General features: G+C 48.2%; 1 protein-coding gene across 7 annotated transcripts in view; it reads right to left on the bottom strand.

Annotated features, from left to right (window-relative positions):
• The window catches only part of PAN2 (poly(A) specific ribonuclease subunit PAN2), a 1309324-nt gene that overhangs the window by 250214 nt on the left and 1032518 nt on the right, over window positions 1–26592 (bottom strand). For all 7 annotated transcript variants that reach the window (XM_069653787.1, XM_069653789.1, XM_069653788.1 and 4 more), the window contains 3 exons: window positions 4474–4593; window positions 967–1095; window positions 212–411 (listed from right to left, as the gene is read on the bottom strand). In XM_069653787.1, the coding sequence (XP_069509888.1) occupies window positions 212–411; window positions 967–1095; window positions 4474–4593 (449 nt within the window). The remainder of the gene's footprint in view (window positions 1–211; window positions 412–966; window positions 1096–4473; window positions 4594–26592) is intronic.

Here is a 26592-nt window from a genome sequence, read left to right as displayed (position 1 = left end):
ATTGCACATGTATACACAAAGCATTCCATGCTACTATCCACATCTTCTGATATACATGTATGTTACATAAAATAGCATGGTGAAGCTAACAAAGTCAAAAGAACAGTAGTTTGAGGGGGGAATATCCAAGCTACATGGGCTCCTCAAATTACATCACAACAGAGCAAGAGTTCTAGCTTATATTCTGTTGATGTTCTTCACTTCCTCTTACCTGCCTCCAACACCACGGTAGGCCTGGGGACCCTCTTGCTCTTGCGTCTCCTGGTGCAGCTGCGTCAGGATGAATCTACACCAGCTCTGGACCAGGCGACCCAGGTTCACCTTCCCAGTGGCCTCATCTGAATCAGCTAAAATCAAGCCCAATGCAGACGCCTCTGGAATGGTGCGGAAGGCCCGCAAGAAGTTGCTGGCCTGGTGGAGCACAGAAAAGAGGGGTAGAGGTGTCACACAGAAAGAGGCAATGAGCTAAAACAAGTAGTCACTGAAACCACCCATGGGCAATGTCACATGCAACTATTACTAATAATGAGCAAACATTTTTCCTTAGAGATCTATGGTATCTTCTCCAGGTGCGTACTAGGGTTGTTGATGCTGAAGAGATAAAATGTTCAATTGGTGCTGATCTCTTACATTTGGAAGGATACTTGTCCAAACCCTTCGCTCAATCAGTTACCGCAGAAGCAACACAGATGCTACACAATATAGGATTTTGCACACCTCTGCAGTCTGAGAATGGACTACAGTAAATTGACAAACTTGGAAATGAATGCTTTTACATGTACTATGAATGCAGGCCTCCTGAACGCCTGCAGAGTACCATCACATTTTACATGGTTTTACTGTATTTCTGCTGGGCCAAAGAATAAAAAGGCAATCATACATTGGTATCAGCATGGATTCCCCCCCCCCCCGCCTAAACGCATCCCCGCTCACCCAACACCACCATCCCCTATGCACCCTACTCACCTGGCAAGGATCTCCCCTGGACAGGTCGAGCATATGAAAAAGGAAACCCAGCTCACAGCTTAAGCAGAACTCCTTCTGGCAGAGGTGGTTCTGCACTAAACAGCGTACAGGCTCCAGAAGATAAAGCACCTGTTTCATAGGAGAGAGTGTCAGTTCTTCAGCCAAGAGATTATGAATGCATCGCATTTGATAAGAGTTTACAACAATCTGAATACAATCACAAGATACAATAATATGGATGCAATTAGAAGTCTAGACTATTAGGGGTATAGTTAAAAGGTTATGGAGAGAAGGGATACAGAGGGGTACAAATGGTGGAGACATAAGAGGGAATGGCAACCCCAAACTAGGTCAGGGAGGATTCACAAAAGTGTTGCGGTTTAAAATCTATTTCTGGAGTTTCTAAAGATCTGGTCTTTCTAATTGCACAGAGTCCCTGGGTCTGTATCAGCAATGTCCTCCTTTGCCACCTTTTGCTTTGAGACGATGCCGAGCAACAGTTATGCTCTCAAAACTCATTTAGGGTGCAGCACGTTGCCCTTTAAAGGAGAGGTGTGCGCCCTCCAAAGATATGTTTGTGCTTCAAAAGTTAGAAACTCCCTACCCTCCTGGCACTATAAGTGAGCAGATGTTGCATATTAGGGAACCCACTGCATACCTGATTTGTAGACCGGAGCATGGAAAAGGCCAGGGACAAGTGATTCCCTCAACCTTTCTCAAATTATGATCCCTTATTAACGAAGGGGGTGCTAACCCGCAACACACCCATAGTCTGGTCAATAATACTAAAGCAGGGCTACTACTTGGTATACAGACTTTGCCACACTTCATGTATCTAGGTTCCACATGCAACTCCCATTCAGAGTTGACTAAGTGGCTAATGATTTTCACCCTCCCACCCCGCTCAGCCACCAGGATCATTATTATCTTTGCTGTCAAATGGAAGCCTAGAGACAGAGGAGAGAATAGCAAACAATGACTAATACTTTTTTCTCAGAAAAAATTGACCTGATTAGAAGTAATATTGACGCCCAAACAAAGATCCTCTGTACTGAGGCTGCTATTGAGAACATAGGCCACGATAATAAAGTGACTGTGCCCGAGTTCACTTTTTCTTTGTTCATAGGAGAAAGGATAGAGTCACCGATCGCTCAGTTAAAACCCAGTAATCGCAAGCATGACCCTATTCCAGCCTACCTGGATAAACAGCATGCTCATGCCCTTAGCGAGCCTATTCAGAGCTTAGTGAATACCTCGCTCTCGCAAGGCTGTGGACCTGATGAATTAAAAAAAATCTTATTTGACCCCATTGTTAAAAAAGCCCATGTTGGACCAGAATATACTTTCTCATTATTGTCCCATTGCGGCCTCCTGTGGCCTGCGAAAATCCAGTTAAAGAGTTTTCCGGAGGAACATAACATTGTTGATTCCTACCAATCAGGAATTAGAGCAGGTCATGTGACCGAGACTGCCCTACTTGCCATCTGGGATGATCTGCTCGAGACTGCCGACAATGGTGACATTAGCATACTTGTCATGCTTGACATGTCGGCAGCCTTGGATACAGTTGATTTCGGCATACTTAAATCTAGACTATCATCACTGGCGCATACGTCTGATAAGGCCATACAGTGGCCAATCGCTCTCAACAGGTTAAGGCAGGCTCATACCCATCCGAAGCTCTGTTAGTGAATTGTGGAGTTCCTGGATGTTGGACAATAGACTCCAATTAAATCCTTCTAAAACTTAGATTATTGTCCTGGTCCAAAAAAGAAACTGATCAATGTGTTGGAGTGGTGCCTTGTCCATCTTTGTTTGGACAAGACCTCAGCAGTGCGACTGATTTTTTCATTATCACGAAAAACACCGATTTCAGAGTTTCTAAAAGGTCTTCACTGGCTCCCTGTGCAACGGCGAATTCAGTTTGAGATTCTATATCTTGTTTTTAAGTGTATTCATCGCCTCGCGCCTGCCTCTTTGATATCCAGGATTGTAATTCACTGTCCCACTCGCACATTGCGATCTATGGGAAAAGGTATGTTAGTAATTCCTTCCTCCAGAACCACTACCTGGGCCGACAGACGTTTTTCCTCAGTTGGTTCCCGTGCCTGGAACTCCCTTCTTCTACAGCTACGGCAAATCGATTCTTTAACTATTTTAGGAAGCAACTGAAAGTGTATCTGTTCAGGTAATTCTTTGGGTCATTGGTATAGGTAATCTATATCCATTCGATAAAAATTTCACCTGCACCCAGATGCATTTCGCTCCCAGGCTCCCCTTTGGGATATGCGCGATAGAATTTATGAGACCCCTACTGGATTGTAATACCAACACACTTTCATGGGAGAGCCGGCAGTGGGGCCATGCACAGGGCTGCGGCGCAATGTAACCAAACAGTCACTCGCACCTGAACCCAAGGTAGCGGACCAGGGCTTTAAATCCTCGGCTGCTGGAAGACAAGTTATAATGAAAAGCAATTATGAACGGAACCAGCTGGGTGGAGGCATGAATTAACCTGATAAACCCTGCAGTGATATGGTAAGGGACGGAGGTAAGAAAGGCATCAAACATTATGCACTCATTAACTCAATGAAGACCACTATGAAATCTACTAGTTCGCTGCAGGGAAGGAGTAGGACCAGGTTACCAAACTGGAAGCAGGAGGAAGCCAGGAGCCAGAAAAATAGAGCCAGAACACCAGAGAAGAAACTGGAAGCGTGCTGAGGACTATCGGACACAACCAGAGACCAGATTCAGAGGTTCAGAGGAAGAAACAATAAAAGCCTACTGAGGCCCATTGCTTAGACCGTTGTTGGAGTCTGAGACAAAGAAAGAGCATTTAAGGCCACCTGGGCTGTGGTGGGGGGCGAGGGGTAAGCATGTGGCTAAAGTGTGATTATATGCGTAAGACTGAACACTAAACAAGGGGGGAGTAAATACTTGCAGGTATGTGTGTGTAAAGGGCATCGTCATTTGGCCAGGAGAGCCAACTACTGCTAGATGGTGAGAAAATCGATGCCCAGTCTCTACCCTAAATCAAGGGTTGAGGGAAGCAAATACTCAAGTACTTCCTGGTAGGAGATTGTCCAGAAGAAAGCTGGGTGCTATATCTGACAGTTTAGGTAATCCCGACACAGCCGTTAGTCCTTTAGATGGACCCATGCACTATTGTGAATAAACCCATCCTGACACATTTAGTATAAACACCCCTCTTGTGCTTAGTCGGAAACCTAGGCCATCTAGGAGTTTACTCAGTCAGTTGCTTGTCCATAAAAGACGTTGAAATACATTTGTTACACAAAGCATATGAGGATTTTAGAAACCTGGCAGTAGTTTCTAAAGTGATAGAGAGCTGAAAGGATCACTGCTCAATCCTGAAGCATACCCCAGCATCAGAAATCCATGTGTCCCATTATCCCTGTTTCCATCATAGGCCTTAAACAATTTCATTTAGAAACCAGGCTGTGTCCATGGGGCGCACGCCATACAAACCAATATTAGCCTCACCTGGATCATACAGTTGCAGTATGCGTTGGGTATGTGGGGCTCCAAGCCTGCAAAGAGCGTCTTGTTGTAGTGCTTGAAGTCAAAATCTTCCAGCCCCAGCTTGGAATACTTAATGGTGACCTAAAAAAGAACACCAATACATCAAACCCAAACAGGTGCAACTAGAACAAAGTCGGAATAATTGCAGTCTGTTACAATAGATATTATTCATGTATCCTTTAGAATGAGACAGACAAGACTGCAGTCCTAACTTGGAAGTACCCATGCGAGGGACTGGCCCCTCTGCTTCCATTCCCCTTGAAACAAACAGCATTGTCCCAGCACCAATGGAGGCCCTCCATTAGTAAAAACCTAACCTTGCTCCCTATAGACTCTTTCACCTATCCTCCAGCAAACCAACTTCTCAGCCATGAACTGGCCACCTCATGCATTCTACAGCCAGTTCATGGGTTGGAGCACCTATACAAGAGACCAAGGACAGAGCATTTTCCATAAGCCTGTGGTCAGGGTCTTTAGGGGTTTCTTCCTGACTTGGGCACTACTGGTAATTCTGTCAAGCACATCAGGTTCTAAGTGGTAGCGTAGCTGAGAATCCAGAGCCCAACTCTCAGGAGGTGGAGTGGTTAACCGGTACAGAAAAACACGTTTCCATATCACCAAATGAGAACTAAGGGAGAATTCTGTGCCAATTCCCTTCTACCTTGGAGACCCCCTTGCTGGACTTTAGTGTTTATCCTGGATTGAGTAGATGTATTTTTGATCTGATTTGGACTCTGTTTCTTTTGGTTTTGGAGTCTGACAAACTCTATAGGCATCACCTTATGTATTGTGACACAGCACCTTGAGTGCAGTGTCGCAGAGAAGTCATTTGGATTTCTCTTAAGGTTTAAATACTTTCTCTTGGGTAAACTACTGTTCCCAAGAGTAGTAAAGTGAAATTGACTTTACTTCCCAGTTTTTCCTATGCGGGTCCAGTACAGCCCATCTTCTGTGGAAGTACGGGGGGGGGGTTAATTAGTAGCCCCTTTTCCTACTTACTCATGCAACCTTTTTTATGCAACCATCACTACTTTTAATGGTTGGTGGCAGTGGTTTAATTTTCCTACCATTGTGTGTTTTTACCGCAGGCTGAATCCTCAGCTGCAGTATTGCACCCGTGGGTGCCCATTTAGTCAGAATGGACCCAGTCTTTTTTCACCATTTCTTGCTTGTGAGGTCCTTCTTGGATTTTATTCTGCGCGCCAAACCAGGTTTAACCCTTTTGTTCATTTTACCTTCGGCGGGCTTCACTGCTGAAGCCCGCCTCTGGCTCCAGTGTGTCTGGCAGAGCAGGAAGCGAGGATGGTGCCCGAAACTCCCTGTCCTAGTCTCCTTGGTTACCTGAATGCACCCAAAAGGCGATTGGCTGGCTGGCTGGCTGGCTGTCCTTGGAAGACAGCCATCCTGCTGTGTGAGTGACAGCTAGGTTGTGCATGAATGGGAGAAACTTGCATAAAAGGCGAGGTTTCTTGAACAGAAGGCAATCTCGACCACTGGACGAAGGAACCAAAGAAAAGCCTGCTGCACCCTCCTGGACCATTGGTTTGCCCGGTGTAGCACTGCTGCAGTGCTGAAGCTCCAAATTTCGTATCGACTAGAGAAGTCCGGAACGGACGACTTCTTCCCTTGGGTTGGTGGGACCAACTGACCCCAAGATGAACTTTACTGGAACTCCTCTCCCTGCAGGCTGTACTTCCTTGCTGCTGCTGGAACCGAGTGTCAGGGGTCAGGAACACCAGGAATGAGTGCATCGTCTTTAAGCTGGACCAGAAAGCTCCAGAGGACCCACCCGAAGCAGGACGGCCCGAGCCTGAACCATCTCAAAAGAGTGCTGGACCCCAGATGAAAGGGAAGCCCATCAAGTGTCCAAGAACCGTGGTGGTGCTATTGACCGGTAGCTGACACCACAAACTGCTGCTGATCTGAAGTAAGCCCACTGCTGCCGCAGACCATCAAACTGTAGTGCAGGAGTCCTCTAGACGTCGTCCTCCTTGTCCCCACGACTGAGGCCCAGGAAAGCAGGATCTGCAGCACTGCAACCAGAACAGAAGCCAGCTGGATCCTTTCTTTTCTTCAGACCTAAGGTAATGTGTTAACTAAGAGGTTATCTGTAGCTTGCTTGTTCTCACTGGAGACTTGCAGTAGCTATTTTTCTGCAGAGTTGCTGGCAGCTTTGCTTTCACAAGCCTTACAGCTTGTGGCCCAACAGGGATTCTGACATGTGTGCCATCTTCCAGAAGTGCCTCAGCTCCCTAGACATTTTCAATTGACAATGGCTGTCCTGGCTCCATGCAGACTCTTCGGACCCCATTGACTGTGTTAATCTGTCCCTCATAGGTGGTACATATGTTACATGTTTTGCTGGGAATGGGTTAACCTATACTTCATTGAGGGATTGTAAAGCACTCATCTGTTCAGAGAAGGAACAGACCCATACTGGAGAACAACAGTTACAGGTAAGTAACTTGTTCCTTCTCCAGCATGGGGTCTGGCATGGGCTCATGAATACAGGAATACATAGCAGTACACACATGCACAACCACGGGAGGTGGCAAGGCTCAACATTAAGTATCTCTTACCTCCTCACCAGGCCCACCTTCAGGTGAACAGGTTGTGCAGCACTGCCTGGCCGACTCTGGACTCCTCCCTGGAATCCCGGCCGACGCAGTAGAATCTCGTGAAGGTGTGTTTCGACTTCCATGTAGCAGCCCTACAGATGTCCAGCATGGGCACACCAGATAGGAAGGCCGTGGTAGCAGCGATCGCTCTGGTCTAATGGGCTCGGACGGCCGGGCAAGGGTCGGTTTGCCAACCGGTGACAGTGCATAATGCAGCCAGAGAGCCATCTGGAAATGGAAGCCTTCGAGAGGGCCGTCACTTGATTCACAGGTCCAAAGTTCACAAACAGCTGTGATGTCTTCCGCAGGCTCGTCGTGCGGTCCAGGTAGAACTTCAGTGCTCTAGCCACATCTAGCGAGTGCAAAGTCCTCTTGTCCGGCGACAAAAAGAAAACGGGTAACACCAAGGGCTCGTTGAGATGGAAGTCCGACGGCACCTTGGGCATGAAGGAGAGGTGAGTCCTCAGCACCAACCTCGTCTCGTGGAATGTCAGGTATGGAAGTTTACAGAAGAGGGCCAGGATCTCTCCGACTCGTCGTGTGGAGGTGATGGCCACAAGAAACGCTGTCTTCCACGACAGGAACTTCAACGGTGCCCAATGCAGCGGCTCGAATGGCGGCCCCATGAGCTTGGTCAGCACCAAGTTGAGTTCCCATGTCGGGGCCGGGGCCTTCACCGGCGGGAACGATCTGAACAGTCATTTCATAAACTTCTTCACCAGGCGATGGGACCACAGAGATGATCGCCCCGGAGTTCTGGTGTAGCGGGAGATAGCTGCCAGATGGATCTTGATGGAGGCATTAGCCAGCCCCGCCTTGGCCAGCGACAGCAAGTACGACAGCACTTGAGGTGCCGTAATCCGCAGAGGGTTAATCTTCTGTGCGCGGCACCAGACAGAGAACCTTTTCTATTTGTGTCCATAGCACTTGAGAGTCGAGGACGCCCTGGCCTTTGCAAGCACCTCCTTGCAGTCTGCCGGGATATCGTACCCTGCGAACTCTAGTGCTGCAGGAGCTAGGCCTGCAGGTTCAGTGACCCCAGGTCGTGGTGGTGGATGGCACCCCTGGCGAGAAGATCCGCGTCTGCCGGAAGTTTGACTGGGGGGGATGCTGACATGTCCAGAAGGTCAGGGAACCAAATCTGCCTAGGCCACGCCGGTGCGACGAGGATCATACTGCATCGGGACCGTCTGAGTTGACTGATGAGTTGCAGTAGCAACGGCAGCGGTGGGAACGCATACAGCCACAAGTTGCACACGGGTGCCCCACCACCGGATCGCTTGGCGGAAAGTCTCGTTGAGTGGGATCCTGTCTTCGAAACTGCCCGCCGCTTGCATCCAACGGGCGTCGAGGAACTCTTGCAGTGGTCGCATCCACAGCCTGCAAAGGCACACAAGGTAGATGCACGATGACATCATGCCAAGTAGGCACTTGATGGACCTCACCCTGGCCGCGTCCATGGTCAACAGCCGTTGTACCTTGCCCAGGATGGCCTTTGTCCTTTCCTTCGACGGTGATGCCAATCGCGCCACTATGTTGAGTATGGCTCCCAGGAACAGGGGGACTTGCGACGGTACCAAGTGGGATTTCGCAAAGTTGATAGAGAATCCCAGATTTGTGAGCAGTTGGACGATCTTCACTGTGTGATCGACGGCGAGTTCCCTTGACTTTGCTTGGATGAGCCAATCGTCCAGGTAGGGGTAGATGTGGATCCCCTGCAGGCACAGCCGCGCTGCCACTGCAGGCACTTGGTTAACACCCTGGGCGCCGACTTCAATCCGAATGGAAGGGCCTTGAACTGGTAGTGCAGCCCCTGGACCATGAATCGTAGGAATTTGCGATGTCCCTTTAGAATGGGGATGTGGAAGTAGGCATCCTCCAAGTCCAGCGACAATAGGAAATCCCCTTCCTCCAGCTGTCCCAGCATGTGCTGCAGGGTGACCATCCGGAATTTCTGAGACTTGATGTACTTGTTTAGACGATGAAGGTCCAGGATGGGTCTTCTTTTGGACGAGGAAGTACCGCGAATACACTTCAGAGCCCCAGAGCCTTTCTGGGACGAGTTCTATGGCTCCCTTTCTTAGCATTGCTTGTACCTCCAGAAGTAGTTGTGGGAAGTGGTTTTCCTTCCTGGCCACTGGTGGTATGCGGGGGCACCTTCTCTGAAATTCCAGGGTATGCCTGCGGGCCAGGGCATCCAGCACCCAACTGTCGGTGGAGATGGATTCCAAAACGCTGCCGAATTTCGCCAGCCGGCCTCCCACCGGGGTGCTCGGGTGGGGGCCCAACGCCAAGGCCGGTTCAGTCCTGTTTAGTCGCGGCCTTGCTGCCTTGGCCTCCTTGGCGACGACAACGCGATCCTCCTGTCTTGCCGCGTCCTCTGTAGGCTTCCGGCGACGAGGAGTGGGCCGTTTGGCGGTATGACGAGGAACCGCCGCCGAATCCTTTGGAGGCACCTTGCTTGCCTCCGGAGTTCCGAAAGGATGGTCGTCGTCATTGAACACCCGAGCTGTCTCAGTGTCCGCCTTGATGGCCTGCAGTGACTTGTCCACTGTCTTGCCGAACAGGTTGTTCCCGTCGGAGGGCATGTCCAGAACCCTGGTCTGCACGTCCTGGCGGAAGTCGGTGGCCTTAAGCCAACCATGCCGGCGAAGGCAAACGCCGTTGCCCATCTGACGAAAGCCGGTGTCAGCGATGCCCGTGGCTACTGTAATGGCGTGGTCCGAAGCTATCTCGCCTTCCTGTAGGATCTCTAGGGCCTCAGCCATCTTGTCTTCTGGGAGGAAGTCCAGCAGGGGAGCGATCTTGAACCACAGCTCCTTGTCGTAGCGTGCCACGATCGCGAGGGCATTGGCCGCTTTAACAGTCGTCGCCGCCAACACAACAACCTTTGGTCCCATGGTGTCCAGCTTCTTCCCCTCGCCATCCGGTGGGGTAGTTGAAGTTGAGGCCGTCGCCCCTGAGTCCGGGGACGGTTGTGCCCTAAGGCACATAGGGGCGGAATCCGGGACTCAATACTTTTTCTCGTACCGGTCTCTGAGTAGGAGCCGTGGACGGGTTCTTCAGGAGCGCCAGCCCCTCCTCCCAGATGTCATCCAGTAACGGGACTGAGTGGACAGTCTTCCTCTTGGCCTGCCGCCGTTGGTAGAGGAAACCTTCCTTCTGTTCTTCGGGGCAGAGCTGGAAGAGCTCAGATGCCCCGACGATCATGGCGTGGAAAGAGCCAATCTCGTCAGGGGGGAGGGGACGGGGGGCCTGCAGAGGTGGTGAAGGGAGGTCCATCCCATCGTCACCAGCGTCGTCATCCGTCCCTGTTGCCGTCTCATCCCTCGGTGGAGGTGAAGGCTGTAAGGGAGGAGGGGGATGGGTTCACCTCCGCTTGCTCGGTGGGCTTCCCAACGGTCCAGGCTCCGCTGGGTCGTCCGCTGGGCGTGAGGGCAACCTTGTCCTTATCTCCGTACCAAAGGCCTGAATAGCCATCAAGATCGCTCCTGAGTTGTCTTGTGGCATAGGCACCGGTTGCGATGGGAGCGACGGTTGGGGAGTAGAATCCTCTGTCTCCTCCAGAGTCCGCGGATCCTCGTCGGCACCACCGTCGCTTTCTTCGTCCGCCTCATCGGGATCCCTCCCGTAGGACCGGGCCTCCTCGAACTTCTTGTCCAGGATCTTTGCGACACCAGCCAGCTCATCTTCAGAGTTCGTATCTGTGTCCATAAGGTCTACTGTGCCCCCCTCTTTCTCCGCCCGGTGTTTCACGGGGGTCTTATTGATAGGCTGAAAAGAAGATTCCCTCCGTGGTGGCAGGGAAACTTTAGGCCTGGAGGTCGTATGCACTGGGATAGCCTCCGCAGGCTTCAACAGGGCAGCCATGACTCCCTCGATTGAGGCCTTACCCGGGTGAGTCAGGGCCTTCGCAACTTTGGGCGCGCCTGAGGCCTTCACCTTGGGGGGAGGGTCACTGCCTCGCTCCCCCTCAGCTGCTGCCGTCGGGATCGACCGGGACTTCTCCCGAAGCTTACCCGGGTTCTCAGACTTCCTTTCCCCCTGAGCCAGAGCTTTGGCTCGTGGTTGATGGCGTCAGTAACATCGTGCCCTGCCAGGCAGCCAAAGAGCCCGACCCATCGGCGCTCCCGGTGCCCGCGGACTCTGCCTTCTGTTGGGCCCCTGTTGCCAGAGCGCCCTCAAAGGTCTTAGAAGACAGCACTGACTACTTCTTCTCACCTGCTGCTGCCCCTCCAGCCAGTTGGTGAGTAGAGTACGACGATCTCTCATTGTCCGTTCGGACATATTCTTACAAAACACAGTCCTTTTCCATGTGCGATTTGTCATCGTGAAGGCAGCAGAGGCACCGAGAGTGCTCCTCTTCCTTGCAAACATTTTGTAATCCGCATCCAGGGCAGCTCCTGAAAAGCTTGGGTCCCTGTGTTGTGTTTCCTTTGTCCTGGGCCATGTCCACGCAGGGTGGGCCTCAAAGGTCTTCTGGAATCCTCCAAGAAGCGAAACTCGACGAAAACTCACCCTTGAGGGGCGTAAGAAAATCCGAAATGGGTCCCCGTTGATCGGTAGTAGAAAACGGTGGAGCTTGAGGCTCGAATGACTGAAAAAAAGAGTAAACTCTGAAAAATCGCAAAAAACGCAGTAAAAGCTCGAGAGCTATAGCACGAGGACTCCCAAGACTTGAACGCGCGGTAAAAATCTGAAGATGGCTGCCAGAGGAGGGGCTTAGGTAGGGGGCAGTCATTGGCTGGGGGCAGTATGACCCAGAGACCAGTGATTGGTTATAAGAAGAAAGACAGTTCAGAAACGAAACTGATTTTTTCTTTACCGAGGATTCCCAGCCTGACGGCGGGGAATATTCCCGAGTATGTGAATCCATGCCAGACCCCATGCTGGAGAACTTGTTAACCTTTGTTTCCTTCCCTAATCTTTTCCTTTTTCCATACCCTCAGTATTGCATTAAGTGTAAAAATGATATGTCAATGTCCACAGTGTCCTAGTAATTGAAGTCACCTCAGGGTGTAGGGAGTGTGGTGTGTGTGTGTCATCTCAAAGGGGTATCTACTTGCTTAACTTGAATCTGAGGAAGTGTTTTTGAAGTGTATTTTATTGTTGCATATTGCCCTTTCTAAAGAAGGCTTATTTTAAAACTGATTTAAATTAATAATTATAAGTGATATTTGAATACTTGGCATTGTGACTCTCTGTTAAATCTCTACAGCTCACATTTACCCCTCTTGCGATAAGTCACTCTGCTAACTTGTGTAGTACAGACCTATACCAATAGTTGGGTTTTCTATTGCCAAGAGGACAAGGCTGGTGTAGTCTGCAACAGGGTTACTACATACAATCCTGCCCAACAATGGTGGCAGGCAGTGAGGATTTGTGTAGAGTTGTTACAGTGAGTATTTTGCTTTGCTTGTGTTCAACTAAACCTCCACAAGGCTAAGCTCCATCAAAAAGTAAAAAGCAATTGTAACATGACAAATATGGATAACTTCAGTCAGGAAGCCCTGATCATTCTAACAGTAGATCAACGGAAATAAATGTGTAAAGTCAGGGGTCTTACTGTAAAAGGAAAGAAAAATGAATCGATTACAAGATTGTTGAATCACCAACGTTTCGGTAGAGGCCTGCAACACCTACTAACCCAAGAACTGTGAAAAATGATGAGGATGACCGTTTAGAGTTTAACTCCATTCTGCAAGAGCAGTCAGAGGAGGTAGAGCAGTCTCAGGATAGGAGCCCCTCTTTGCCACAGCCTGCTCGTTTGCCTCAACCCATTTCCATTGGGATCCCACAAGGTCCAACACTGAGCCCAGAATATGTTTCTCTTGAAACTAAGAGAATAGAGTTGGAAAACAAAAAAATGGAAGCTCAAAAAGAAGCCAAACATCAGGACATCAGACTCAGGGAGTTGGAAATTCAACATGCAATAGATATGAAAGGATTGTCTCTTGAATCTGCTTCCCTCCCAGGGTCCTCTAGGTCTTCCAGTTGCAAGAGGCCTTGCCTGCCCAAAGAATCAGTAAGCATGTATGATGTAAAACTTGATATATTGGATTGGTTGGGTACTTTTGAACACATGAGGGAATGATTTAATCCCTTGGCTTTTGTCTAGGCTCCCCCAGAATGCATGTGAAACTATAATTGAGTTGGGTGTCCTTGAGAGACAAGAGTATGAATTTGTGAAGCTGGCATTAATGGCCAGATTTGGGAAGACTCCTTCCCAGTACCTTAAGAGGTTTAGGACCACCAAAAAAGACTGATGGTACCCCTGGGCAACCTGGGTATTTGAATGTTTGAAGAACTTAGATGGTTGGGTTAAGGGTTACATAGTGAACACCTTTGAAGGAATGAGAAATCTGTTTTTTGTTAGAATCCATTTTGATGCCTGCTCTCCTGAGCGGAGACAGCACTTGGCTGTCTCAAAAGAGATTGATCCCAAAAAGTTAGCACAGGCTGCTGACTTGTGGGTAGCCAACAGGGCTACTCACGAGGACTCTGGGGCCACTCACAAAAAAGGACGAGGGGAAGCAGCACAAGAAAGAGGGAAAAGAGAATTCTAATGCCAACCATCCAAAAGAGGGTCTAAACAGAATAAGGGTACATTCCAAAAGAAACCCAAGTCTAGTGAACCCTCTGGTGCTAAACCAGAGGGAGGTCAGCAGAAAGCCCCATTCCAGAGAGCATTTGGTAACTGCTATTCATGTGGGTCTACTGGCCATGTAAAAGGGGATCCCAGATGCAAGGGAAGACCTTCAGGGGATCCACACGGTTTCCTTAGCCTTCATCCCTGAAGGAGAAGTTCATATGGCAAGTGGTAACTTTCAAATATTGACTGAAGACCCCATTGGAGTCTCAGCCAGTGTTTCTTTAGTGTCTCTGGGTCTGTGTGAACAACAGAATGTGGATGCGTACAACTCCATATCAGATAACACAAAAGAATATTACAAGGACAGCGAACTTGTAAATGGTCAGGAGACTCCTGCCATTAGACATTGGGGCAAGCATTACAGTGGTTGAAAGTTTTTCAAACCGGAGGATGTGGCTAAGGCACCCAAAGGTCCCACTAAGCTTGCAGATGGCCCAATCCAAATGGTTCCAATACTGCCAGCTCTCATCCAGTGCATAAAATGACTGTTAGAATACCTGTGAGTGTACAAAACGAGGTGCCTGGGAGAGTCATGTTGGGGAAGGACTTCTACTCTTCTACTCTTGGAGTTGTATCAAGCACCCCCAGGCCTCTGAGTAAAGGGAAGAGGGAGCAAACAAGATTGGGCAGAGAGGCAACTTTGGATGACTCTCAGACTCTAATTCCAGGCTAAAGAAACAGACAAAGGGGAAATCCAAGGTCTCAGGAAGAAAGAAAGATATACCACCTAAACCTATTCTAAGGACAAGGACATCCCCGAGAGGACAGTCCAAGATCACCCCAGTGACCCCTTCCCCAGATGAGGCTGAGTGGGAGGATGAACCAAACTCAGAAGAGTCAGCTACTGGTGAAGCAGAGCTCCAGGAGAACCTTCCCTATGTTGGACATCTGGATCCTAAAGACCATCCTGAATTGCAAACTTTACTTGCAAAAGGTGGACTCTCTAGGGCAGACTTCAGCAGAGGTCAAAGAGTGTCCTACTTTTGAAGGTCTCTGTCAACAGGCAGCTTCCCAGCTGGAAGGGCAAGAGCCAGGGAAGCATAGGCTTTACTGGGAGGAGTGCCTACTGAGCCTACCCCAGGAGATTACAGAAGACATGTAGTGGCCCAGGAGGTGAGACCGCAGTTCTTACAGTTAGCCCATGAGATCCCTTTAGCTGGTCACTTGAGCTACAAGAAGACCAAAGAGGTGGTATCTCTGTATTTCTACTGGCCCAAGATGGGGTCTGAGGTTGATATATTCTATAAGAGCGGTCACACTTGCCAGACTTCTGGCAAGAATGGAGCCAAGAACGTGGCACCTTTAGTGCCTCTCCCAGTGGTGGGAGTTTCTTTTGAGAGGGCAGGGATTGACATAGTTGGTCCCCTAGACCCTCCCACTTCTTCAGGCAACCGATTCATATTGGTTGTGGTAGACCATGCTACCAGGTATCCTGAAGCCATACCTATGGGCACTGTTACTGCTCAGACAGTGGTTAAGGCCCTCCTTGATATCTTTACCAGGGTTGGTTTTCCTAAGGAGGTCATCTCTGACAGGGTGTCAAATTGTATGTCCCACTACATGCAAACCATGTGGAAAACTGTGGGGTGACCTACAAGTTCTCAACAGCCTATACCATTCCCAAACCAATAGGTTGGTGCAGAGGTTTAACAGAACTATGAAGAGCTGGACAGCTGCTTTAAAGGACCCCTTGGAAGAAAGTGTGACCTTCTACTGCCATGCCTTCTCTTTGCTTATACAAAAGTCCCTCAGGAAAGGGTTGGTTTCAGCCCCTTGAAGCTGCTCTATGATCGTCTGGTTAGAGGCCCTTTAGCACTAATCATAGAAGGGTTGGAGAGTGCTCCTTCCCTCAAGCCAGTGCGAGTCACTGACTATGTGCTAGGTCTCCGGAGGAGAATGGAACTGATGACAGAAGCTTCTGATAACTTGAAAGCAGGTCAGACTTTGATCAAACATTGGCATGACCAGAAGGCCAACATGGTGGAGTTTACTCCAGACCAGATTGTTCTAGTTATAGTACCTACAAGGCAGAGGGCCTTACAGGACAAATGGATTGGACCGTTCAAGGATGTGGGCAAACTAGGAGAGGTCAATTATTTAGTGGACTTGGGCAATCCCAAGGAGGCCCCTAGGGTCTATCACACTACCCGTCTGAAAGCTTATGTTTCCAGACCAGAACTAGGAGCTTTGCTCTTAGCCTCTGATCGAGAGGAGGAGAGTGAGCCTCTCCCTGATCACCACAGGGGACAACCATCAGATGAGAACATTGAAGGAGTAAAACTCTCTTCCGATCTGACACTGCAACAACAGGAGGAGTGCAAAGCTCTGTTAAATCAATTTGCGTCCCTGTTTTCACGGACACCAGACTTGGCCCCTTGGGGCCAGCATGATATTCTCACTAGTGACAGTCACCCTGTCAAAAGCAGGGGTTACAGGATGTCAGACCATGTAAGATCCCACAAAGGAAGAGGTCAGGAAGATGCTTGATCCCGGGGTAATATAGCCAGCTACAAGCTCATGGGTTAGTCCAGTTGTACTAGTACCAAAGGCAGGATCCAAAGAGTTGAGATTCTGTGTGGAATATAGAGCTCTTAATGCAGTCACCACAACTGATGCCCATCATTTACCCAGGACAGATGAGCTGGTGGACAAACTTGGTTTAGCCAAGTTCCTCAGTACATTTGACCTGACCTCAGGCTATTGGCAAATAGCTCGGACAGACCAGGCCAAGGAGACTGCATTTACTACCCCAGGAGGCCTCTACGAGTTTAAGGTCATGCCTTTCGGCCTCAAGAATGCACCTGCTATATTCCAGAGGATGGTGAATAAAGTTCTGAATGGGATGGAGGACTTCTGCATGGCATACTTGGATGACATTGCAGTGTTCAGCCCCACTTGGGAATAACATCTTGACCATCTTGGATATGTTTTGCAGGCTCTTTAACAAGCCAATCTGACCATAAAGGCTAGTAAATGTCACATTGATCAGAGCAAAGTGGTCTACCTTGGCCATGATGTAGGAGGAGGTGCAATAAGGCTATTGCCTAGCAAGGTACAAGCTGTACAAGACTGGGCCACCCCTACTACTCAAACCCAAGTGAGAGCCTTCCTAGGTCTCACTGGGTACTATAGGAACTTCATCGAGAACTAAGGGACCATAGCTTTTCCCTTGAATGTTATCTCCTCACCCAAATTCCCCAAGGTGGTCAGGTGGAATGAGGAGTGCACTAAGGCTTTTGAAGGACTGAAGAGAGCCCTTTGTCAAGCTCCAGTCTTGAGAGCTCCAGACTACAACCAATCCTTTATTGTACAAACAAATGTTTCTAATACAGGGATAGGTGCAGCACTGTGTCAGCTGGATGAGAAAGACAGGGAACACCTTATCTGCTTCATCAGTAGGAAACTGAAGGACCATGAGACAAGCTGGACAACTATTGAACGTGAGTGTTTGGCCATTGTGTGGTCTCTGAAGATGTTTAGACCATACTTGTATGGATCTACTTTTGTAATTCAGACAGACCACCAATCCTTGAGATGGTTAATGCAGATGAAGGTGGAGAATCCTAAATTGTTAAGGTAGTCAATCAGCTTCCAAGGTTTTGATTTCACCATAGAACACAGGTCAGGGTGTAATCACCAAAATGCTGATGGTTTCTCCAGAAAATATGACCGACTGGATTGGGAGATTCATCCTGGAGTGGATTAAATTCTCCCGTCCCTTAGGCTAGGGGTCAGCGGGGACGAGTGTTAGGAAGAATTCTAATTTCTGTGCTAATTCCCTTCTACCTTAGAGACCCCAGCTATTTTGCTGGACTTTAGGGCTTTAATTTTTATCCTAGAGTGAGTGAGTCCTTTTTCTCACTCATGTATTTTTGATCTGATTTGGACTCTGTTTCTTTGGCTTTTGGAGTCTGACAAACTCGAAAAGCATCACCTTTTGTATTGTGACACACAGCACCTTCAGTGCAGTGTCCCAGAGAAGTCCTTTGGATTCCTCTTAAGGTTTAAATACCTTCTGTTGGGGATATTACTGTTCCCAAGAATAGTAAACTGAAATTTACTTACCAGTTTTTCATATGTAGGTCCCATACAGCCCATTTTATGTGGAGGGTTACTTAGTAGCCCCTTTTCCTACTTACTCATGTAAAACATTTATTTTACGCTCACTACTTTTAATGGCTGGTGGCAGTGGTTTAATTTTCCTACCAGTCTGCGTTTTTACCGCAGGCTGAATCCTCAGCTGCAGTATTGCACCCATGGGTGCCCTTTTTGTCAAAATGGCCCGGTCGTCTTTTTTCACGCCTTTTTCTGCTTGTGAGGTCTTTCTTGGGGTTTACTCTGCGCGCCAAACCAGGTTTAACTCTCTTTTCGTTTTGCCTTTGGTGGGCTTCACTGCTGAAGCCCACCTCTGGCTCTAGTGTGTCTGGCAGGGCAGAAAGCGAGGGAGGTGCCCGAAAACCCCCTGTCCTTAGTCTCCTTGGTTACCTGAATGCACCCAAAAGGTGACTGGCTGGCAGGCTGCCGTTGGAGGACAGCCACCCTGCTGTGTGAGTAACAGCTACGCTGCACCTGAATGGGAGAAACCTGCATAAAAGTCGAGGTCTCTTGTTATGTTGTTATTTGGAATGTATACATCATTGGTATGACCTCAAAGCGCTGGTCGGTTGAACACCCTTGGGGACCGTAGTCCAGGTCAGTTGAGAGAATGTGTCGTGGGGTGCTTGGGTGCACCAGTTATGTGTGCAGCTGGTGTAATTGCCTGATGGTAGCTGCATCCTAGTATTTAGGTGTGCCGTTATTGATATCAGTTGAATGTGTGCAGTCTGGCGGGTGGACACTAATACTGGTTTTTGCCTGTGTTTGGCCTGTAGGACGCTTATGTGTGGATCTAGGCCTGTTTGTCATGGGATATAGTTGCGTTTTATTAGAATGATGCAGTGTTTATGGGGTAGTGTTCGTATGTAAGCAGCTAGATCGAATTTGATTGAGGGGTGTACCTGTACTCTAATGAGTGATGCTGTTGAGAGTAAGCATAGTGATATGGGGGTGAGAGTTTGGGTTGAGTTCTGATCTAAACAAAGGTAAGAAATTTACAGAATTATCTCAGGCGGCCCTTTCTAGTTGCGAGTTGAGCGAGTGACAGCAATTCTAATTGAGATGCGCATGCAGGTGAGTCACAGCGCTAACTCAGTGGTACTTCAATATGTGAGTTAAAGTTGCTTTCTAGAAGTGAGTCAATATAACGAGAACAATTCCTAAGCGTGTTAATAATTGCAGTATCATCAAGTGTGCATCCTCTAGATTTGAATCAATGTAACAAGACCAATGTAATAAGTTAAAGAGGGTGCGACGCAGCTTAGTAAATACACAGTGCTATCCCTGTGGGCACTTTCTAGGTTTGGTTCAATACAATGCTACAGTTTCTAAGTGATTCGGGCAATGCACATTTCAAATTCTAACTTCGACACAGACTAGTAAATTCACAGTTCTATCACAGTGGGCACTTTCTAGGTTTGTCTCATGTGGGTTGATGTGAGCCAGTATTCACAGATCTATCAAAATGTCGTAAAGGCTAACATTTACAATCTTGCCTAGGTGCGATGCAGGTTAATATTCACAGAACTGTGGCAGTGGCTAGTGTACATAATTATATCTAAATGTGGCATTGGCTAACATTCATAGTTCTGACTAGGAGCGGTGCAAGCTAGCATTTACAATCTTTTCTGGAGAACACATTCTAACTAAATGTGGTCATTGCTATAATTCACAATTCTGTCTAGATGCGACGCAGGCTTATGTTCACAATTCCATCTTAAATGTGGTACTTGCTAGCATTCACAATTCTAAGTGTGGCATTTGCCATCATTCATAAATCGGTCTAGAGGCGACAAAGGCTAATGTTACCAATTCGATCTTAAGCATGGCCATTGCTCTTGTTCACAATTCTGTCTAGAGACGTCGCAGGCCAATGGTCACAACTGTATCAAAGTGTGGCATTTGCTAGAATTCACAATTCTGTCTAGATGCAACGCCAGCTAATGGCGTATTGTGTATTCGCAATAAACAACGTTCGAGCCTACGCATAGATTTTTGAGTCCTGTATAGTGGGATAAAGGCCTAGGTTTCATAATGCAGCCGGCTTCAAAATATAATACAGTAGCTGTAGTTTTGGGCAGACACAGATGGTTAGATGTACCTATATCTGATAGCAAATTTCAATGGGTGATTGCTAGTGTTGATTGTTCTTAAGAGTGAGGCAGCCGGTAACATTTGACTAGCAAGCTATGGTGTGAGGTAAGGTAATGTAAAGTGGCAGGACTTTCTGGAGTAGAGCGATTGCTCTACTCCCCACCCATGCCACACTTACCTTGGTGGTTGCTACTGGCTTTCCCTGCTGAAGCCTGCAGACACAACGTGGAGCTGCCTCTTGTAGGAGCCGCCTGTTGAATCGGGGCCCTTGGCTGCAGGGGCTGCACGGGCAGAGGGCTGCCCTGTGAGTGAAGTAAGAGCCAAGCTTGAACCAATCTGGGCTCATCAGGGCCGGGGGGGGGCGGGAAGGGAGGCGGGTTGAGGGCCGGGGAGAGGGGGAATGGATCAGCAAATTCGAGGCTGCAAACGGAGGCTGGGGGCTCATATTATAAAAAGAAATGGTGGATTCTAGGGCTCAGGAGGGTCAAGGGGCCTACAAACTCACCTGCTGGCCACGCTGCAATGGTGTTCAGCAGCGAACAGTGCCTACAGTCACGGCCGGCAAGCTGGTAAATCTAGCCAATCAGGGCCGGGGGCAGGAAGGGAGGCGGTATGAGGGCCAGGTAGAGGGGGAATGGATCAGCAAATTCGAAGCTTCAAATGGGGGCTGGGGGCTCATTATAAAAAGAAAAGGCGAATTCTGGGGGTCAGGAGGGTCAAGGGACCAACAAACTCACCTGCTAGCCACGCTGCGATGGTCAATGAACAGAAGGCAGAGTCCACCACTGGACGAAGGAACCGAAGAAAGAAAATGGAAGAGAAGCTTGCTGCACCTCCTGGACAATTGGTTTACCTGATGAAGCCCTGCTGCAGTGCTGAAGCTCCAAATTTCGTATCAACTAGAGAAGCCTGGAACGGGCGACTTCTTCCCTTAGGTTGGTGGGACCCCAGGACGAACTTTACTTGAACCTTTCTCCCTGCTGGCTGTACTTCCTTGCTGCTGGAACAGAGTGCAGGGGTCAGGAACACCAGGAATAAGTGCATCGTCTTTAAGCCGGACCAGACCTTCAGCAAGCTCCAGAGAACTCTAAATAAGCACGATGACCCAAGCCTCAGCCACTTCAACATACTGCTGGACCCCAGAAGCAAGGGAAGCCCATCAAGTGTCCAACAACCGCAGTGGTGCTATTGACCGGTAGTTGAAACCGCAAAGTGCCTTTGATCTGAAGTAAGCCCATTGCCGACGCCGACCTTCAAACTGCAGTGGAGTCGTCCTCTAGACGTCCTCCCCCTTGTCCCCACAACTGAGTTACTTTACCAACTTGTGTCGTACAGACTTATACCAATAGTTGGGTTTTCTATTGCCAAGAGGACAAGGCTGGAGTAGTCTCCCACAGGGTTACTACATACAATCTTGCCGAACACCTGACACTGCAGCAACAGCACGAGTGCAAAGCTCTGTTAGGTCAGTTTTCCCCTCTGTTCTCACTGAAACCAGGACAGGCCCTGTAAAGAGCAAGGGCTTCAGAATGTCAGACTCCAAGAAATCACATCAAAGAAGAGGTCAACAAAAAGCAGGACCTTGAAGTCATTCAACACTCCTCAAGTCCATGGGCTGATCCAGTTGTACCAGTGCCAAAAGCAGGGACCAAAGAATTAATGTTCTGCGTGGACTACAGGGCCTTTAACTCGGTCACCAAAACTGCTGCCCATACACTACCAAGGACAGAAACTGGTGGATAAACTTGGTTCAGCCAAGTTCCTAAGTACATTTGACTTGATGTCATGCTATTGGCAAATAGCCCTGACAGACCATGCCAAAGAAAAAACAGCCTTTGCGACCCCAGAAGGCCTGTATTGATTTAAGGTCATGCTTTTTAGACAGAAAAATGAACAAGCTATTTCAAAAAGAAATTGTGAATCATGTCCTGAATGGCTAGAGAACCTCTGTATGGCATATTTGGATGACATAGCAGTGTTCAGCCCCACTTGGAAAGAACATCTTTCCCATCTTGATAAGGTGTTGCAGTCTACCCAAGAGGCCAATGTGACCATTGCAAGGAATTCATGGTGCCAACAGTAAAAACAAACACAAGGGATCACAGCTCAAGGGTGTTTATTAAACTGTATAAATGTGTGAGAAAAAATGTCTAATCTAAACCTAAATCTAAGATGGGAGCAAGATATGACTATCAAAAAATAATAATGTATTCCTAGTGGCGCCTTGTCAAATAAAAAGGGCCTATACCAAAAAACCTATTGTCAATTCTTACAGCTAAGATATAAAATAGTGTGGGATAATGTTCACCAGAAAAGAAAGAAGTGTTCACAAAATGAAGAGTCAGGATGGTATAAGTGGGGTCTCTGTTCCCCATGGTTTTAGCATGGGAAAAGACGGGCCTCTCGAGCACAGCACACTCCTGGGCTTCTCCAGCATGAGCTTACAGTTTGTTTCCAAATTATTAGGGCCTTCGGTAGCCAAGTCTCTTTTACACCAAGTCTCTTTCCTCAGAGGACCTGATGTACTATAAACAATAAACAAAGTTCCTTACAGTGGTCTTCCCATCGGGTGATTTCCCTTCACCCATGGATTCCCCTCAACCGGGCTCCGATCCTTTTGCAACATTGGCTTCCATCGGTTGGGTTTACATTTGCCATCTTTCACACAGTTCACTTTTTCTTAATACCTTGCAGGATTTACTTCCCTTAGCTTTTCTTAGCCCCCAGTCAGGGTTTCTCTCACGCCCCCAGTCAAGCTTTCCACATTTATCGCTCATACAGCGTTTTTTTGCTCAGCCAGGCACACGCGCCAGTTTTACAATGTCATAACTTTGGTAATGGATTAAGGACTTTCGATTGTACCAGGGATTTTGGCTAGACCCTTGTATGACCACCTTAACTCTGTATGCCGGCTTTTCTATGGCCTCTTGTTACTATATTATTCACAAGAAAAGGGGATCAGCCGGAGTCTTTCGAATGGACGCCCATGTGGTGCCAGGCCACTCTGCAGCTCGTCTATCCCTGGGTTTTAAAAGTTCAGTAGTACACAATTTCTTTGTTCCTAATAAATTGCAGTTTGCAACCTTCGCTCAACACCAATCAGTTTTACTATTGATTCTCCCTCCGACTCAGCAGATGTGCTGACATCTATGTCATCTTTTGTCTCTGCAGTCACGGACGGTAGCAAGAATGCCTCCCCGCCTCGGTTATCAGTGCGGGAGGGTCCTGTGCACCGTTGACATCTGTACACTACACGTCAGCTGTAGTTCCCAGTCTTATGATTCCTTTCACTGAGGTTTCGCAGGGTTGGGTCGAAAAGGGCAAGGGCACTTCCCTCCTTGTTCTTTCCGGTCTCGCCGCTTTTCTTCCCCGTTTGAACTGCTGTCCTGGAATAGCTGCCTTCTCGTGCAGTTGTCCTTGCTCAAAATGTGCTTGTGTGCTCTGCCTTTTACCCTATGGGGAAGGGAAAGGGACGTCTGGTGTGTGTACTTATTGTCAATTGCCTGACACTGCCTGACCCTTGTGTTGGGACAAGTCAGGTAAACGACTCTGGTGTTAGTCTGTTGTCTATCACGGTGTAAGAAAGTGTTTCTGGCAGAAATGCGGGGGGGGAGTGGAGCTTCTAAGTATCCTATGGGGTAGGATGGGGAAAATACATAAGGAAGGGGTTACCGCGTCTCAGCCGTCAATGTTCCACTTCCACTCCCCGAAGACCCCCCTCCCCGCCCCAATCCAGATGATCCTTCCCCATTGGTCCACCCCCAGGAACTGGATCCAATAGCAATGGCCATGTCCTGGCCACCTGGAAGACAGATCTCCGGGGACTAGCGGGTGAGCCACCTTCAGGTTTCCCACACTATAAAGGCAAGCAAATCTCAAGTTGGTCAGAGTTAAGTGGTCTACCTTCTGTAAGGAAGGCATGGTATCAACAGTAAGACCGACACAAGTGACCACAGTTCAACGGCGTTTATTGAACTTTAACAAGGGTATGATAAACGCCCATCTAATCCTAGATCTACAGATGGGAGCGAGCCACGACCATCAAATAATAACGCAGTCCTAGTGGTGTCTTGTCAAAATAAAAGGGCCTACACAAAAAAACTATTGCCAATCCTTACCTCTAAATACAAACAGCGTGGGGGATAATGTTAGAAAAAATAAGAAGTGTTAAAAAATGATCATGTTAGGATGTTCAGGCCGTTGGCCTCCCGTCCCCATGTTTTTAGCACTGGACAAGGCGGTTCACTCGAGCGTAGCACAGTCTCTGGCTTCTTTAGCACGAGGATACAGTTCAATCATAACATCGGGACCTTCTGTATTTAAGTCTCTTTACTCCTCAAAGTCTCTTCATTCAGATGGCCTGAAGCAACCAAACAAAAACCGATAAGTTATTTTCCTCTTTGGATTTCTACAAGTATTCACTTTAGTTATGTGCTGGAAAGCGGCCCGTAGGCCCAGGGTGGGGAGTTGGTGGGCAGACCTCTTAAAATGGGCAGAAGCAGAAACTGCGCTATGGTATGAAGCAGTCACTAGGGGGGGAAGAAGAGGCAGTGGGCCCCTTGATAGCCTGGAGGCAACTGGTGGCCTCGATGGCAAACCCCCACCAGGTCAATCATGAAACTGAAGACTCGGATGAGTTGACAAACATCGAAATACCTGAAAATGCTCATGCAGATGGCACGGATAAGACGGCTCGTGTTTGTGGGGAGTGAGGGGGGAGGACGGAGGATAACACTGAATAATGTGATGCCTGAAACGGATTATCAACGTCCTAAATGGTTGTAATGTTTGCCGTGTTTGTTAAAATAATAAAAATTGTTTTAAAAAAAAAAAAGTATACACTTTAGTTGATTCACTGTTCACCTAGATCCCCCTCAGTCAGGCTCAGATCTCTTTAGCACAATGTTCGCAGGATATTCTTTCGGGTGACTCACAGCTCACCCTGGATCCCCCTCAGCAGAGCTCAGATCCCCTTTTAAACACAATTAGTCTCCCTCAGCTTGGCTCGGACCAATTTCAATCAAGTATCAAGACTTTCGAATATGCACAGATTTAGTTTGACCCGTTGCAGGACCACTTTGCTTTTACAATTCCTTCCCTTTACATTTGTCCCCTTCGGGTTTGGATACCTAACAGACTTTCGAATGAGCACACACGTGGTGCCGGACCACTCTGTTTATGGTATCTATCGTCGCTTCAAAGTTCAGTCGCTCATTTGATATGATGTGGCATTCATACCGTGCCTGTACACAAGTGTTTCTAGGCGCGACAAGACAAGGAGGGGGAAACCAGGGAGGACAAAATAACGATCTTACTAAGCCTTGTGTCATTTAGATCGCATAAGAGCGGGGAAGATACAAGGGGAGAAGTGCCAGGGGGGAGGGGAAGGAATAAGTTCAGTTAACTCACAAGTGCAGCCAGTGGGTGGCTCATAAGTGCAGAGAGAAGGGACTGTAGGGTTGCAGATACAGACCCTTAAGTGCATTAATTATGTTTGCATCACTTGCCACAAATGACTCATGCGCTGTCCTCTTCAATGTCTTTCATACAATGTTGGCACTTGCAACCTTGGGTTCGAAGAGAGCCCGGGTTGGTATCAGTCTCACCAACTCAACGGCTGTGCTACCTTCACTGGCTTTTCTTTGTTGTAGGCGACAAGTACAGTACCACATCGGTAACCACTTATCTCTGCCTTGGCTATTGATGTGGGAGAGCCCCAGGTACCTTCCACACACAACGCATGAGTCTTCAGCTTTGATTCCAGGTCTTACGTTTTCTATTCTAGAAGGCTTATAAAAGTTACAGTCTTTCAGTAAAAAGGTCAATGGCTCTTCATTGGTGTCCAGTCATTTGGTCGACTACAAACTGGTCGACTGCAATTAGGTCGACGCCATTTGGTCGAAAACCAAATGGTCGAATTTTTTTTAATTTTATTTATATGTGTTTTGTGGGTTTTCGTGTCGAAAAAAAGAAAAAGAAAAAAAGGGGGGAGGGGGGACCCCCCCCAAATAAAACAATAAAAGGGGTGAAAATAAAAAAAAAAAAAATTCGACCATTTGGTTTTCGACCAAATGGCGTCAACCAAATTGCAGTCGACCAGTTTGTAGTCGACCAAATGACTGGCAACCTCTTCATTTGTGTTTCTTTTCTGTTTTTCTGTCTTTCGCCTTGCATTAAACTGCCATCTTGGAACTGCTGCTTCCTTGTGTGCTTTGCCACGCTCTGAGTGTGCTTGCGTGCTCCGCCTTTTATCCATGTGAGGAAGTGTGATGGAAGTCAGGTGTGTGTAATGATCAGTAATTGCCTGACCATTTTGGGACAGGTCAGGTATACGGCTCGGGTGTTAGTCCTTTTTCCCTCAAAGTGAGTTGTCTGTGAGAAAGTGTGTGTGTGTGTGTCGGAAAAGGTGGGGGGGGGGCTTGAATCCCTAAGTATCCTACCTGGTAGGATGGAGTAAAGGTGTTATAGGAAAGGGATATCGTGTCTCACTGTCCAGTGTCACACTTCCACTCCCCGAAGACCACCCCCATCCAGGTGATCCTCCCGCACTGGTCAACCCCCAGGAACTGGATCCAAAAGCGATGGCTGTGTCCTGGCCACCTGGATGACAGATCCCTGGGG

The sequence above is a fragment of the Ambystoma mexicanum genome, chromosome 3q (genome assembly GCF_040938575.1).
Source record: "Ambystoma mexicanum isolate Mex_15411 chromosome 3q, UKY_AmexF1_1, whole genome shotgun sequence".
Lineage (NCBI taxonomy): Eukaryota > Metazoa > Chordata > Amphibia > Caudata > Ambystomatidae > Ambystoma > Ambystoma mexicanum.
Note: the sequence above shows the minus strand (reverse complement) of the source record. Positions and strands in the feature narration are given on the sequence as shown.